Consider the following 11,173-nt stretch of genomic DNA (forward strand, 5'->3'; position numbering starts at 1 on the left):
TCCACAATGGTCAGGTATTAGGTAATGACCCTACTAATCTTTAAATAGCACACAACGGTTGGTGGTCAGGTCAGATGGTCAAGTGACCCGGCCTTCTCACCTGATCACAAATCTTCTTAATTACAAAATTGTCCAGCTTGTACATGCCGTTACTCAAATTCATGTTGAATGCTTCGGTATGTTTAATAAGACTAGATTCTATGATGTTCCTACTATCAATTGAATTACATGGTAATATTGAGGAGGCATTATCCCAGTCAATGCAATGCTTGTTATCCTCAAATGAACAAACAGAGCATTGGATTCCTGGCCTGTCCTAACACTGTATTTGTGTTGTTTAATTCTAGTTGCAAGATCTTTACCTGTCTGGCCTAAGTAAAACATATTACATTCCTTGCAATGACCTTTTATGTGATACTACAACATATTCTAAACTCATAAATAATCCTCTCAACACTGTCAACACCCAGTTCAACAAAAAACTGAAGTCCCTATTGAGAGGCAAAGCTACTCTCATTAAACATCTTACTTCAACGTCTCCTCCACTGCCATACATGTGCGGTGTAATCAAGACCCACAAGCCCAATAACCCAGTAAGACCCATCATTAGCTCAGTTGGGTCAATCTCTTATAAACTATCTAAATGGTAGGATGCTTGGATTAAAACTAACAAAAAGAGGATATATAACATACTTAAAAGATAAAGAACGACAGGCAAGAATAAGATTATCAAAAATAAAACGCTTTAAGAACCTTAGCATTAATAACAAAAGAAAGATTTATATTGCCCTTGTCAAATCAATTATGGACTACCCACCCATCCCATTGAACACCCTTAGTAAAACGTGCATAAAGGTTACAAACAGTACAAAATATAGCCCTCAGATTTATATATAACATAAAATATACAGACCAACAATAATGAACAGCTACACAAGAGAGCAAACCTAGCAATCAATGTATATACACAACAAAGCTGTAAATATTTGGAAAAAGTGACTGAACTTAACACAGAAACATATCAAAACTGGATAAATAATATAGACAACGAAGGATTCCAAGAACACAGTTGGTTTAAATCAGCCAGGAAGAAAGTATTGAACCATCTCCTGCCCCAATATACATATAAAACATTAATAGAGAGAATAAAGATGAGAGTGACCTACCAGCTCCACAAGAACCTGGTAGGCCTCTCCATACAATGTACCTTTTAGACTAACATAACTAATATTTAACATTTAACATTTAACATTGAACTAACATCTTAGTAAGAGAAATGTAGACTACCCTCCCAGCTACACAAGGACCTGGGCGGGCTCACTAACTCAAAATATATATATATATATATATATATATATTAATAATACTAATAATAATAATGTGATTACCCTCTCAGTTATATCAGCCAGAAGAAGTAATTGAACCACCTCCTGCCTCAATATACACATTTCTACATAAAACATTACTAGAGGAATAAAGATGAGTGACCAACCAGCTCCACTAAGAACCTGGCAGGCCCTCTCCATACAGTGTACCTTTAGACTAACACAACTAACACTTAACTAACACCAAAATGTGACTACCCTCCCAGTTACACAAGGACCGGCGGGCTCACTAACTCCAACAATAACAAAATAATAATAATAAGCAGCATTATATAAATAAACCAATATTAATACAAAGGTCTGACGACCCAAGGAGCAGAACAAAGACAAAACACCAATAAGAAAGATGAAGCGATCTGGTTGAGCCCAGATTCTTCTACTCCTACTGTATTTCAGTTTCACCACTTTTCCTTCAATTCCTAATAATCTTCTTTCACCTCTTAACTAATGACTTCGTATCGTATCGTACTCTCTAGTCTGTACTCACCCTGAAGATGTGAATTACACAAAGCGCTTGGGAACTTCGTGTTTTCTTCTTTCCTTGTGTTATCAGCATATATATATATATATATATATATATATATATATATATATATATATATATATATATATATATATATATATATATATATATATAATACCTGTACTATAGTGGACATTCCTACCAGTTGCCTCTGAAGATGTCTTGAATAAAGACGAAAGCTAAGGTACTCCGTTGTTTCCATCTTCCCGTGTGATTTTATCAAGATTACTCGACATATATTTTTTTTTTCACAACTCACTGAAAATCTTAAAACTCTTATGATTTAACCTCAACCCCTTCACTCAACCTGTCACACCAATGTTTGCAGCACTTTGTAATTAATATGATCTCTTGAGTCCATACGAGGTGTTAGCTCTCTTTGGTTTGTGAAGGCTGAGAAACTTGCCCTTTTGGTAGGTACAGCTGGTAGATACCGGACGACTAATTCTAACATATAAAAATCCCAAAATAAAGTAAATAATCTGTTGGGTTTACTTAATGGCGGATTTAACTAGCCTAGCAGAAGCTTCAGGCGTGGCGTGGTGGTCACTCCTTAACAAAAGTTGCCACTTCTTTGTTGCATTGTCTACTGATGTTTAGTTTTTTCTCAATATAGCCATCTTTGGAGTCCCCACCAGGAAGGAAAAGCCCATTGGTACCCCTTCATTTGCGAACTTCTATTACAACAAGCTAATTATTTCACTGGCTAATGGGGACAAGAGTGCTAGTCGACAAGTGATGAATTAGCCTCAGGACACACGCTTCCTTCACCTGTGTCAACATGGGAATAACTACGATAACATAAGCGACACAACAATGCTTAAAATTATATTAACATAACTTCTAAGTAACTGTTCAGTGGATGTTAAAGATTTTTATATCTTGTAATGGTGGATTTCTAGAGCCACAACTTTTTAACGCTGACTCCTCTTCAGTTTTCCTATCACAACCATTCGTTTTATATGTCCTGCCTCTACGGAAACTGTTCTAATATATATAACTCCAAGGAAGACACTAAGGAGTGCTGCTTCTCATCAGTGATTGGTCTTATGTACGAGCTGAGTTCAACGTAACGCAGGAGATGGCGTGTGATAGCTCCAGCGAGAGGGACACCTGTGAACGTCCCGATTCAAATTCTTCAGATCCAAACTACCAGTGCGAGGCTTCATCTGATTTCCGTATCCCAGTAAGGCCACCTTTATTTAATCTACAGTGGTTTTTAAACACCCAAATTAACTCTTGATAGCATGGAATTAATGTGATCTTTAGTTTTAACGAATTAAATTCCATATTACGTTTACTTTTCTGATATATAAATAAATATTAGGGTTTTCCTCGTATTGATCTAGTTCTATATTTTGCATTTTTTCTTGGTTGGCTTTATGAAAATATACCTTGAGAGCCGCTTTAGTCCATTAATTTCTTTATCGTATCTTTATTTGTTTATGCAACAAAAATATCTTCAGCTTTCTGCAATTACAGTATAGTTATTATTTTGTCAATATTACCTCTTTGCAATTATTACCTAAACACTCATTACTTAAGGACTGCTTAGAACCTCTCTTCCCTCACTCCCAGCACTGCATTATTTGTGTGAGGTAAATACTAAAATGTTTGTTTATGTTATCCGATTGATGATGATATTTAACACGCTCAGGGTGGCATGTTAGAGGAGAACTTCACTCACGTCCTCCTGAGGAAATTTACCCTCCTCCTCCTTTTGGTCTGTTTCGCCGTGAAGAGAGGCAAAAATCTGCATGTGAGTAGTCACTGTTTATAACGTTTTAAAGGTTATATTTTGTATCATGTGTTTTAGCCGTACATGAACTCAACTTCCTTCACTAAGGCGTATTATTTAACACTTACATAACTTAATTGGTACCGTCACCTTTCAGAGTAGCTACAATGAGGCTGTGTTTAATAAATTCCTCTCATATTCGTTTTAGCTTTCCCACACCACATCATTTAATTATATGTTCAATGGTCTATACCAGGCACGGGCAATCTTTCCTCAATCATGGGGCGCATTACGATTTAGGCATTTTTTTCTACGGGCCAACCCACCAAAATTTATATCGTACCTAACCCAAAAGTAATGTTAATATTGTATTAGCACGGACAGTCAAACAGTTTATCGTCAAGTCCACCTTACGATACTTTCAGTTTACAATCACAGTCTCTCTCTCATTTATGAAACTAATCCACTATAATAATTTTTAAGTAATACGTTAAAGCTTCTTAACATTTAACGGGTGATGAGTGAAGCAGTCTGTGAATACTTTGATTTTTTCCAACAGTTACAACTTTTTCCTTACTTATGAGACACCCAACAGAATAATGGCAATGTTAATCTAAGCGCAACTACATTGAAAAACAACCTCTAGGCACATTCTCTCTCTCTCATAAGATAAATCTTTATAAAATAACACAGGGAAAAGGGAAAAATTGGAGAACCTAGCTTTCGTCTTTGACCATATATACTGTACTTACAGTATTTCACTGTTACATTTTAGGCAGTTAGTAACTCATAGGTGATGAAACAGTAATGAACTGTGTGTGAAGATAATTCTTTTAATAAATATTGCTTTACTTACCATAAACTGGATGCATCTATCTGAACCGAGGGTCACATTAAATAGAATTTTTCAATCACTCTGAGGGCCACACAAAGACAGGATTCGGACCGGCCGCGGGTTTGCCCATGCCTTGTCCATACAATGAAGAATTCTTATTTATTAGACCTTCTGCATCACCTTACCCACCCTATTTTTCCCTTCAGACCAGATTCGTAACATTCTCGTCATCTTTTAAACATTTTATTCATTTTCCTATTCTCTCTATCTTATCTCCCCGCACTCTTCCTCTTTCTTGACATTACCCACATGAATCTGACCTATATATATAGTGTCAATGAATATGATGCATTTCTTTGTGTACGAACCTCTGTCCTGTATGGCTGTGAACTGTGACATTACCCACATGAATCTGACCTCTATATATGTGTATATAGCTGTTAATGAATATGATGTATTTCTTTGTGTATGAACCTCTGTCCTGCGTGGCAGTGAGAAATGATACCACCCTCAGTGACAAGACCTGACTGAATTACTCAGAATAGGCAAACTATACTACAAGCTTTGTCAATAAATTTGTTAAACTAAAACTAGGGAATGCAAGTTTAGGTTCTTTAATCTATCTTGATAGGGAAGGTTTCCAAGTCCCAGAATCATTTTCGTCATTCTTCACTGCACCGACTCCAGTGAATTGATATCAATTCTATAATAAGGGCACCAGAACTGAACAGCATAATCGAGGTGCGGCCTGACTAGAGCAAGATAAAATTGTAATATGACTTATGTTTGAAGCTATCCAGCGTGTTCGAGTTAATGATGTTAATGATGTTTGGTAACTTGTTCCGCTCATCCACTACTCTATTTCCAAACCAGTGTTTACCTATCTCGTGCCTAAATCTAAATTTGTCTAATTTAAAACCATTGTTACGAGATCGTTCCTGGTTGGATAGTTTGAGTACCTTTGTTATATCACCTTCGTTTAGCCTTGATTCCCATTTATACACCTCGATCATTTCGCCCCTCACTCTTCGTCTCTCGAAGGAGTGCAAATTAAGATACTTTAATCTGTCTCTGTACTCAAGGCTCCTAATGCCCGGGAATGTTTTGTCATTCTCCTCTGGATTCTTTCTATATCCATTCTGTAGTACGGTGACCACAACTGAACGGCGTAATCCAAGTGAGGTCTCACAAGCGCAAGATATGGTTTTAGGATAACCTCACTAGTCTTGTAACTAACACTCCTTTGTATGAACCCAAGTACTTTGTTAGTCTTGTTTAGAGCAAATACACATTGATTATTTGGTTTATGATTCCTACTTATCATTACTCTTAAATCTTTCTCACAGTCGGATTTCTCTATAACAACGTTGTTCATCTGATATCTGGTTTCTCTGTTTACGTCTCCTAGACTAAGTACTTTACACTTGTCTCCATTAAATTTCATCTGCCTAAAACATTTTAATTTCGTACCTCAGTGTCGTGGGATGTACCTGAGAGTAGAGAAAATACTTCGGCTGTTATGTTTCACAACTACTCTAACCCTCCTCGTAGACTGGACCGATTGTACAGCAGCGACTGGGGTGAGGGAGGTGAGTTGATCAAGGATATATTATGTTTTGCGTTTTTAATGAGAATGAGAAAAATGTATTCTTCCGAACTGCTGGAAATATAATTAGCTAATCCCCCCCAAATTATGATTTACTTTCCTCAAAATTCCGTGGCATTTTTTCTTTTGTTTAAAAAATGGAATAAAAGCCAGTGTTTGAGGGTGTCCAGGAGTGTGAGGCGACCCGACAGACCCAGACCAGCTGATATGTAGGGTGCAGAAACTTGTGTTTATTGAGACTTATTAACTCTCAAAGGTTGGAAGCATGAACCATAGGTCGATTACAAATGAGAATATCAAGATGCATTACCCCCCTCCCCCCACATAAAATGGGGGGGAGGGGGGGGGGGAACGACTCTTCAGGTGAGCACTTATAGGTTTAATTTTCAGGTGATCCTTAAACGCTAAAATCACGAAGGGTTATCGACTTTGTCCAAAATATATGAAATCCTTCCATTATCCACCAGTAATGTGTCAATCCTGTACATTTTTCTTCATTTCAGGACTGGCAGTGGAGGTGTGGAGTCTGCTCAGTACTGTTAGCCTGGTATCACTTCATTATATTGCTGGGTTTGCTGCCCCAGTTTAGTGTTTATCTCTTTATTGTAAATGACTTCCTCAAAACTATCTTAAAGTTATTTGGACTCTTGCTTCTTCAGGTGGTTGCATTTACATTTGCCTTTCAAATGCTTATGAGAGGAAAATATGCATTCAGCAAATTTTCTCGTGCCATTATGAAGATCTTAACCATGATGGTGGGCGACCTAGGATATGAGGAAAACTTCGGTAACACGGAGAGTCTACCCTACCCAATCATGAGCAGCCTTCTTTTGCTCTGCTTTCTTGGGATCATGGTAATTGGAATGATTAATATTGTAACGAATCTTCCACAAGGGGAGATGGAGAAGGCCAAGGACCAGGCTCAGCTCATAAATTTGTCTGTTCGCGTGAGCTTGATAATAACAATAGAATCTTGGTTTCCCTCGTTGAGGAAACGTTACAATATTGGCTGGGTTATTGACAAGGTGAATCAAGACATAAGTCAAGATACTGAACTTAACTCCAATGCTACTATAAATAAAAGTTGCAGTAATCTAAATTCTTCATGTCACTTATGTGGTGGGCGTGATCCTGAGCACACCTACAGATTACTTGAAAATTTATCCCGTCAAGTCAATGAACAAAATATGCTGTTGCAAGACCTAATGTCATGTGTAGTGAGAGGTGAAAAACATAGGATCAAATGTAACACCACGTAAATGACCACAAGCCTTCACACACACCAAAAAAACACGAACCCTAATGTTAAAACGGATCACCTCAAGAATCTGCTCCACCCCAGCTTATTCCATCTAAAGATTAACCACCTCACGCTAGCTTAATCTCACCTCATCTCCCCAAACTGTGTTAGGATGGTTAATCTTAAGGTGAAATAAGCTGGAGCGGAGGAGATTCTTCAGGTGATCCGTTAATATATTACTTGGCAGCATAAAGGATAAGATGGAGCTTCAGTTATGATTGATGGTATTTTTTGAGATATTTTGTTGTTCTTTTGTTTTAGGTTTATTAATCATCGTTCATTAGTTGATGTTGTGAAAGAATTACATATTAATTCATATATGCTTTGTGAAACCACGAGATTTAAGGCCAGAAATAGGTGAGTGTTGAGAGTAGCATAATGGTGACGAAAGTATGATTTAATGTAGCCAAGTTTATGCGAGAATGTGGTCCTTGATCAGCTACTTTATTCACATAATTTAGAAGAACTTCACTAACTGACAGACGCGTGACCACCAGAGCATCACGTTGTCTTGAGAGCTGTGTTTAGTTATGTTACACCAAAAGAAAAATTTGTTTCAGTCGCATCTGTTGTTCGTTGATGATTTGTAAACTATATAGCTTATAAAGGTCCTAAATAAAAAGAAAAAAAGGATGAAATAATACAGTATGTGACATTGGCAGACAAAACCACTTGCACCTTAATCTTTAGCGATGAAGACTAACACAACTTTGTAAACAAGATCTATATACTGTATTGATTAATGCATAGACTTATACGAAGACAATAGTGATGACCCTACCACCAGTGGGTGTTGACTATAAGGGAAGTAACTCAAGTACTGTACTAGTGGTTCTTAAACTGGGGATCTTTGTGATATTTCAGGTCACTACTTCTGACCACTTATGTAGGGATTTGCTGACAACCAAAGTTACAAAAGTGAGCAGAACAAAGTCAGGTTTCCATCACTGGTTAATCTGGCACTGGTTATTCTAAATGCGTCTGCCTTAGTTGTAACATAGCTGAATTAATTTTACTTATTATCAAAACTGATTTTCTGTTGTTCCAAAATATATCTTATTATGTGACAAAAATAATTTAACCCCTGAAATACGAGATGTATTATGTATATTCTCAGCATATTTAAGCAAAAAGTTGTGATAAATTCTGAAATTGTGGTGTTATTCTAAATTGTTATTTAATCTTAAATAACCTAGAAAGAAGATTAATGATCACATTGAAATGATTGGCGAGTTTTAAAATTTTGTAACTCAATGAACATTTATTGAAAGGAGTTAAATATCTTATGGAAAGTTTTAAGTTATTGTAAGACATATGTGAATTTCTCAGTATATATGAAATGTTATCTTTTTAAATGTTAAATGCAAAATAGATTAATGATTGTAGATCATGATGATATGATTGACTAGTTCATAAATTATCGAGATTACTTCATAAATCGTGATACACTGAGAGTGAAGGTTGACGACCTGTCCTTGTATTGTGGACAGGTCTAACTCAGGTTGAGAAATTTGTCGATTGAAACCACCTGGTGACTTGGGAGGCTTACCATATGTTTTTATGCCCAAACCGGGACAAGGATTAATTTAATGAGGCCATGATATTATACCACTGTACATATATTTGCCTTTTACTTCTACTTTTTATATGGAAAAAAATAATTTCGGGAACATAATAATGGAAAATATCAGCTGAACCTAAATTCCTTTGTTTCATACATTTATGTATGAAAAATTGTAATAAGTTGCAAATAATATAATTCACAAATAAAATACATATTGCATTTTTCTGCAATATACCGTTTTGTTTGACCACCCTTACATGTTACTACGCAGTACTTTCTTTACCATTGTTTTTGACATAAAACTGTGAGCAAGTTAAAATAATATTCCTTCTACTTTGACTTTTTATATGGAAAAATGGTTCACAAACATAATAATGAAAAATATCACCTAAATTCCTTTGTTTCTAACATCATAGAAAGAAAAATTACAATAACTTGTAAATCATATATACACAAGTATACTGCACCACAATAATACACAATTTACTCTTTTTCCTTTGTCTTTTGGTCATCCATACTTCTCACTCGATTGTACTTTCTTTAGCATCTTTCTGCCATTTCTTATTTTGTCATAAAACTGTGAGCAAGTTAAATCAATATTAAGTTGGAGGAAAGCGAGGCTTTAACAGTACTCTCTGCCATGAGGCTACGGTCTTGGGACCAAATATTGTTTATAATTGAGAAGACTCTTTCTACAGGGGCCTATGTTCCAGGCAAACAAAAGACAAATTTAATGACATGCATGAGATTAGGAAAAGAAACGTTCTTTCCACTGAAGTGTTTAAACATCTGAACCCATTTTGCTTCACTGTTAGTCCCTGCATTTTCCCACTTTCTTCCTGTCACAGTCATTTAGGAACTTCTTTGCAAATATGACTTCATCAAAAAGACTGTTATTGTCTATTATAGCCTTTCCATATTTATTATTAGTGCAGTCTGCTGTGTACTCAATTTCTAGCCAGGTCACCTCTCCAGTAACCCAGGTGTGAGATACCATTCAAGGGTTTAATTAACGTGATAAGTTGTAACAGGAACTGGACGCGTGAGAAGGAATACAACGTAGACATAGAGGAATTTTTTTAGTTTAACAAATTTATTGGCAGAGCTTGTAGTACAGTTTGCCTCTTCTGAGTAATTCAGTCAGGTCTTGACACTGAGGGTGGTATCACTTCTCACTGCCACGCAGGACAGAGGTTCATACACAAAGAAATACATCACATTCATTAACAGCTATAAATGTATAGAGGTCAGATTCATGTGGGTAATGTCACTGTTCACTGCCATGCAGGACAGAGGTTCGTACACAAAGAGATGCATCATATTCATTGACAGTACATATACATATATGTAAACACACACACACATATACATACATATACATATATACATACACATATACATGTACATGTACATATACAGTATATACACACACGCACACATACATATACGTCGGTCAGATTCATGTGGGTAGTGTCACTGTTCACTGCCATGCAGGACAGAGGTTCGTACACAAAGAAGGAAATACATCATATTCATTAGCAGTATATATAGGTCAGTGGATCACATACATTGGAGTCATATTCTAATTGAAGACTAATCAGTGTGGGCTAGCAAATTTGGGATAAACAGCAAGAATGTCCTCAAGCACACCTGATTCAATGAAGTAATTACATAGTTCAAGATACAATAAGTCAGGTGGCCTGAAGTCTTTGACAGTGTCACATTCAATAATATAGTGCTCAAGTGTATGCTTTAAAGGTTTATCACAAAGTTTATATGCTGAGTGTTCCGGTATGGGTACAGCGTTACTAACTTGCCAGATGTGTCTGTATCCTAGCCTAATTCTGGCCACGACTACATCACATTGTCTGGTTCTGTCCTTATGCTGGCCATACCGGTACCTCTTGTTACAAAATTTGTCAGATTTACTAATGCTACAACTGTCAGGTCTCTCTGCATTTCTCACTTCTTCTAGATCAGAGTTCATGATTCTGACTTGAATGTTTTTAATTACAGCATTGGACAGGCCAAGGTCACGGTCAACATTTTCTTTCTTACATGCCTCATTGGCCAGTCTATCAGCACGGTCATGATACCTGATTCCAACATGGGACGGAATCCACACAAATTCGATACGAAAGTTGGTCTCATTGGCAGTTATCACATTCCTTTTAATATCACATACAACTTTAGACATAGAGCCTGACGGGCTGTTCATTGAT

The 11,173-nt window shown here is 36.6% G+C and overlaps 1 protein-coding gene across 1 annotated transcript; it reads left to right on the plus strand.

The window, feature by feature from the left end:
• The first annotated feature begins 2,092 nt into the window (after window positions 1-2,092).
• LOC121864427 (transient receptor potential cation channel subfamily A member 1 homolog) lies at window positions 2,093-9,007 on the plus strand. Its single transcript, XM_042363454.1, has 4 exons — window positions 2,093-3,094; window positions 3,566-3,667; window positions 5,957-6,070; window positions 6,591-9,007. Exons 1-4 carry the CDS (start codon window positions 2,990-2,992, stop codon window positions 7,344-7,346), a joined length of 1,077 nt encoding a protein of 358 aa, XP_042219388.1. The 5' UTR covers window positions 2,093-2,989; the 3' UTR covers window positions 7,347-9,007.
• Window positions 9,008-11,173: the final 2,166 nt, after the last annotated feature.

The sequence above is a fragment of the Homarus americanus genome, unplaced genomic scaffold (assembly GCF_018991925.1).
Source record: "Homarus americanus isolate GMGI-L3 unplaced genomic scaffold, GMGI_Hamer_2.0 scaffold59578, whole genome shotgun sequence".
Classification (NCBI taxonomy): Eukaryota; Metazoa; Arthropoda; class Malacostraca; order Decapoda; family Nephropidae; genus Homarus; species Homarus americanus.